The sequence below is a fragment of the Meleagris gallopavo genome, chromosome Z, assembly GCF_000146605.3.
Source record: "Meleagris gallopavo isolate NT-WF06-2002-E0010 breed Aviagen turkey brand Nicholas breeding stock chromosome Z, Turkey_5.1, whole genome shotgun sequence".
Lineage (NCBI taxonomy): Eukaryota > Metazoa > Chordata > Aves > Galliformes > Phasianidae > Meleagris > Meleagris gallopavo.
This window is the reverse complement of record NC_015041.2, coordinates 35,692,041-35,697,885: the sequence shown is the minus strand read 5'-3', so window position 1 is coordinate 35,697,885 and position 5,845 is coordinate 35,692,041. Positions and strand designations below refer to the sequence as shown.

Here is a 5,845-nt window from a genome sequence, read left to right as displayed (position 1 = left end):
ACAACAACAGCAACAAAAAACCAACAAAGGGAATATTGCTGCTTTTGCTTTGCTCAGTCAGAATTGTTAAAGAGATGTTGCTGTTTGTGATGAGACAGACAACTTTTCTGAAAACAAACTTACTGGGAAATGAAGGTCAGAGTTACTGCTGTCCAGCTGCAGGCAAGATAACCCAAGCTGGAGGCGCCTGGATGTTAGGAGATGCAGATATGCCAGAGATGTAATTCTAACCACAAATGATGCCGTTTGGCTGTGACTCTGAATGTCATAAGTGGAGAAATACTTCTGGCTGCTCAGAGGAACTTTGGAGAATGTCTGATCCTGACACAGCCCAACGTCAATATCCTTTGCCTGTCTGCGTAGCTCTGGAGGCAGCTGCAGCTCTCAGGCAGCACCACGAAATACCTTCTGAATTTCCTGCTCAACCCTTGTGTTTAAAGTATGAATTAAGCCTTTATCCCTCTGTTTGCATGTGAGTTATGAGGTTTTTTAATTAGCTGTTTTTGTCAAAACACAAAGTGGGTAGGTGTCAAAACAAATGACATAGTAGTTACATTGAAGTGTGATCTATTTTGTAGCCTTAAATTGGAATGTGAGAAACTGGCAAGTGAGAAGACAGAAATGCAGAGGCACTATGTGATGGTAAGTTTGCTTGTTTTTCTTTATTTCAGTAAATATCTTATAATACAGTGCAAGCCAGTTTAAAAAATAATACATGCTCCTTTATTTGCAGTATTATGAAATGTCGTATGGATTAAACATTGAAATGCACAAGCAGGTAAGGCATTTTGTTTTTTAAACCACAAAAATCTGCAATCAGTCTGTGTTTAAGTGTAGCTGCTGTGTTTGTATTCAGATGACTGCACTGAATGTCTAAATAGACTGATTGTAGCTGTGATTAGCAGACCTATGCCTACCTGTCAAGTGTGGTGTAGGTTAGGCTGAGTGACACAGCTATCTGGCTGTTGGTCCTGAAAGGTGATGTGAGAGGTAAGAAAGGTCTCGTATCTGTTTTTAAAAGTGTAATTCAGTGCTTATGTATTTCTGTTTTGTTCCTGGTAGGAAGGAGCCTTTGATGATGACTTTGTAACATATGTAGTGACAGTTGCTCCAACACTTGCTATTTAAAGGTATGAAAGGGTTAGTGACTTGGAAAGCTCAAGTTATGACTATGAATTTTCATGTTCCCATAAAATTCACACTTACAGCCACTATAATGGTGAATAAAAAGAGTGCTGAAGTAGAACAAGACACTAAAGACCTCATAAGAGAAGAAAACTAAATGATTGCTCAGCCCAGAGGACCCTCAACTAAGTAGTCATTGTCTGCCAAATAAAGCTTTAATAGTAGGGTGTAAGTATTCTGTAGATATGCTGACATTCACTTTTTCATCAAGATGCCGGTACAATAAGTCTTTCAGAAATCGATGGCCTCTTAAAAAATTATCATTAGATGAAGTTGAACAGTTGGACACATTTCAGAGTGCAACAATACAACTCTTTCTTGAAGTGTATGTGCTATTTCATCTAAAATTCTTGTTTCATTAAATTAAAGAGCATGGATGACCGGTTAGGGCATAGCGAGTAAATTGATTAGTTCAGGCTTTGGATCTTCAATATATTCAAAGACTTTCATTAAGTAAGTGAACTGCAGAGTAGAACTCTTCTTTTGTAACTCTGAACTCTTTGATTTTTATTTTGTTTTCACTTAAAAATATTGTATTTGGTGAGTTGGTATCGTGGTTCATTGGTAACTGTTTGCAAAGCTAGACTAGTGTTCCACAGTGTTTTTTAGAGTTACACTTGTTTGAATCCAAAATGCTGGTAAAAACAGGGATGTTAGACAGCCTAGTAGTTTTGAATGATGAACTGAATAGGCAAGTAGAACAGTAGGAGTGGTGGGTAACTTGGTTCTGTGCTGTGGTGTGTTTTTGTCCAGTCTGTGTTAAAAGAATGGCATTTCCTCAGTGAGGTAATTTTTTATCCTCTTTATACACTTGATTCCGATTTTTGGGTTTCTGTTTATTTGGTCTGTTGTAAAGCTCAGAATAAATAACTTGTGAGGAAGCCAGTGTCCATACAAGGAGTTGATTTGGTGCAAAATGGATGTTATCTTCGTAAGATCTTGACAAAGTCAGGTGACTTCAGTAAATGCACAAGGAATTAACTTTAAGTAAAATCAATTAAGCCCATGACATTAAAGAGCCTCAGAACTGAGGTTTCCACTTTGACCTTAACATCTGTGCATTGCAAAGGTTTAATGCTCTGTATATATGGCAACTATAATTATCTACTCGGTATGCAGTGATACTTGGGAAGCTTTTAAGATTTATGGCAGACCATTACATCTGCATTGATTCTGGTAGAGGAGAACGGAGCACACTTACTCCCTGTGTGCTGTTAAGGAAAGAAAAAGCATTTGAAGGGATAAATAGTTTTTCTTGGTTATGAGTTTTAGATACTATGCTTTTACATGTTGAGGAATTCTGAAAAAAATAGCATCTTCACATTAAAGATTTAAATGCCTGAAATAGTGCTGTTAGAATTCAGTATGTAGATGGTCTAATGGTAAGGAGACAAAAAAAAAGCAAAGCAAAAAAAAGCCACCAATGACATTCTTCTGAATTTCTACTTCTAACAATAAGTTCTGAGGAGGCTTTTGTCAGATAGTAATCATAATTCTTATTAAAACTGGTGACGTCTAGCCCCAAGGGTGTAGCCAGGCTCAAATTGATGCTTTTTGCTGGCTGATCACCAGCATGGCCTAAGTGCTCATTATGTTGTAGAGAGGGCCTTTGGAGCTCTCATTACGTTTGACAGAAATTCTCTCTAGAGGGAAACTGGGCATTAGCTAGACTTCTGACAGGCTGAAATTATTCCTGCTTTATGGCTTATAACCAAATGCTAGCAAGGCATCATCAGGAGACATGAAAAATTGTCATTTCTGACAACATCTTTGTTACTGAAAAATGCAGTGGTGGGGATACTTTCCACTGAACAAGCTTTTATGTTCTTAAGGCCTACCTTCTGTGTGGATGCTGTACGCACCCTGTGTGAAGCCTTTCAGAGTGCTTGGGCTGCTGATTTGAAAATAAAAAAAATTGTAGTGCAGTGATGTTAGCTTGTGCAGTGTGCTGTCCATATCACTGTGGAAGGTGGAGGTCACTTCGGTTGAAGGAAGTGGTTGTAGTCCACCTGCTGATGAAAAGATTGATTTCTTGTGCTGATGCAGTTGCATCAGTTACTAAACTCTTCATTTAATTCTATAATCTATTACGATAATTTGATTTGAATGTTGCTATATGCATATTTGACTGAGGCAAACTTGATAAACAAAAACAGCTGTATGGTGGTTTTCAAGTTGAATACACTGCATTTGTGTCAATGAATGGCTGCACGAAAGCTTTCTTCACAACTTTAGCTTTGGCTCTTTGTAGTGTTTTGCCACAATATGCTTAAACCCAGGTACTGCTGATGCATTTGGTCTCGCTGGCGGAACATAGATCAGGAAATAATCATTGACACACTTGTGGCTGGTTTGTGTTTTCTTGGTTTGTTTCTGTTTTTATAAGAATCTCAAAGGTTAATTCTTAAGAGGATGTTGTGCCTGGGTTTTTGTACTGTTTTCAGAGCTAATTATTGTAAGGTGTATATAGTTACTGATTAACATTACTGTCTCTGAGACAGAAACAAATTTGAGGATTTGCTGAGGGTAGGTGGGATTGATTCAGGTATCATTTTCATGTGTGTCATGGATTGAATTAACAGATGAGAGAAACTGAAGACATTCAGATTTTCCCACTGTGACATCTTTGGCTGGCAAAGCAGATGTGCTAGTGCCAAGATTTAGAGTCTTTTGGGTGTTAAAAGTCCCACTGTACTTGAAGGGTTACTGCTCTTGGCTATTAGAGAGATGCTGAAAATAAAGAGGTGCTGCCCTGTCATCTTCTGTCATAAGTCAAGTGATAAGGCTTCCTGTGTGTTCAATGCCTAGATTGTTCAGGCGCAAGATTAGCTCTTGTTCAGTGGCAGGCAGCCAAAGAAAGAAAAACTCATCACTGCTGAACTGATAGACTGTATAAACTACTACAGTATTTGAGTGTCTGCAATCCCAAAGGTGACAGCTGATTTTCCTTCTCTTCGGGTGGGTTATTGTGGTCTTTGTGACCTGCCTTGAGGCAGGCACGTCATTCAGTACTTTGCTTCCTATAGAAAAGTGTACAGACTCCTAAACTGCATTAGGGTAACCAGCATAATTGTGCAGCAATTAAATGTCTGTTTTAGTCCAGAATGTTTTATGGAATCATTTCTAATGCTCTTTGTTCAAGGACTGAATCTTCTACTGATATCTTATTAGAACATCAATCTTCAGGAGTGGGTTAAATAGAAGGAAATTAAGAAGCTTAGTTAGCTCTCTACAGCTCCTGAGTAGGATGGCTGTGCTGTTGAAAGAAATTTAAAGATAAATTAATTTTTTTTTTCTACTTGCATTTTAATTACTATAATGAAAAACGTCATGAATCTTAAAGGTTTCGATGATGCACTGTGAATATTTCAAGAGGGTTTTACAGTTGGATCTGCTACCTGCTTTTATTTTAAAAAAGAAAACAGGATTGATTGGGACATGTTTTTCTCTGTACAGTTGTATATATTCTATAAATACTGGATTTCTAAGTGCTTACAGTTGTACCACCAGTATAGCCATCTAAGCTACAACTGCAGTTCCTAAATAAGAAGGAAAGCCTGGAGAAATGAGCTCAGCTTTCTCAACTTTAAAACCACATTTAAGCTCTAGACTGACATTAAGGAGTTATTGGACAGATTCAGGGTGCTATGTGAAATATGTCTTCATGTGGCTTTTAGATAACCATATTGTCAGATACTCTCTATTATGCCAGTTAATATACAACTTAATCAAAAAGTATGTCACAGTGTAAACACTCTACATATGTTAAATACTATCAGATCATCTTGCATTTTGAAATGGGTCTGCCAGATTTCATGTTCATCGCAGGATCATTCAGGGAAAGGAGAATCTCTTTTTTTTTGGCGATGTTGTCAGACTTCCTTTGTAGTGCTAGAACCTAACTTGCTAAATTTCTGTTACTGTACTTCATGGATTGGCTTAAGCAAGTTTGTGGTTTTTTTTTTTTATAAAAAAAAAAGCTGGTATTTTTTGGGAGCAGGAAGTGGAAAAGGAAGGAAGAGTTCTTCTCTCACAGTGGGTACTGGGGTGAAAGGTAAACAACTCTTTCTGCTATTTGTAATACTAATCAGGCTGAGTATTTGAATTACCTTTCAGCAATTTTAGTTTTGTAGCAAAGGGTTAAAATTACATTTCATCTTCTTTACAAAATGGAAGATAGTGTCTTCTGAATTTGTGGGTAGGTCACTACTGGCTTATACACTGAGGGCATCTAAAAACAACATTATGTGAACTTGCACTTACCAGAAGACTCCACAGTACTTAGTAATTTAAAAATGATTAACCACATTCAGTAGAGCTAATGATGTTGTCACTCCACTGAATGTAAGAGTTGAGAATATATAATGACAGCTGTGTTTACATTGTAACTGTATACTCAGCTCCCTCTTCTCACTGGCATCAGTTACTTGCTCCATGCTTCAGTTAGTTGTCTTTATTAACAAAGAGGAACAAAAGGAGAAGAATTGATTTTCTTGATTGGTAGTTTTTATATTCTTAACCATTTCATTCTCATCATCAAGGGTGTGAGGCTGATGGGTGTTCAACTTGTCCTCTTATGTAAAACTTCTTTGTAGTGGGTTTTTGCCATTGTGTGGGAAGGAAGCTGTTGTGGATGCAAAATAGTAAAGCATTTGTGTTG

The 5,845-nt window shown here is 37.5% G+C and overlaps 1 protein-coding gene across 5 annotated transcripts in view; it reads left to right on the top strand.

The window, feature by feature from the left end:
* Nucleotides 1–536: 536 nt before the first annotated feature.
* The window catches only part of TLE1 (TLE family member 1, transcriptional corepressor), a 78,806-nt gene continuing 73,497 nt past the window's right edge, over nucleotides 537–5,845 (top strand). For 3 of the 5 annotated variants that reach the window (XM_031557324.1, XM_031557325.1, XM_019610532.2), the window contains exons 1-2: nucleotides 537–642; nucleotides 734–778. In XM_031557324.1, coding sequence (XP_031413184.1) covers nucleotides 622–642; nucleotides 734–778 — 66 coding nt within the window. In that variant the 5' untranslated portion in view covers nucleotides 537–621. The remainder of the gene's footprint in view (nucleotides 643–733; nucleotides 779–5,845) is intronic. The other 2 variants (XM_019610530.2, XM_019610529.2) reach the window with 2 other exon arrangements.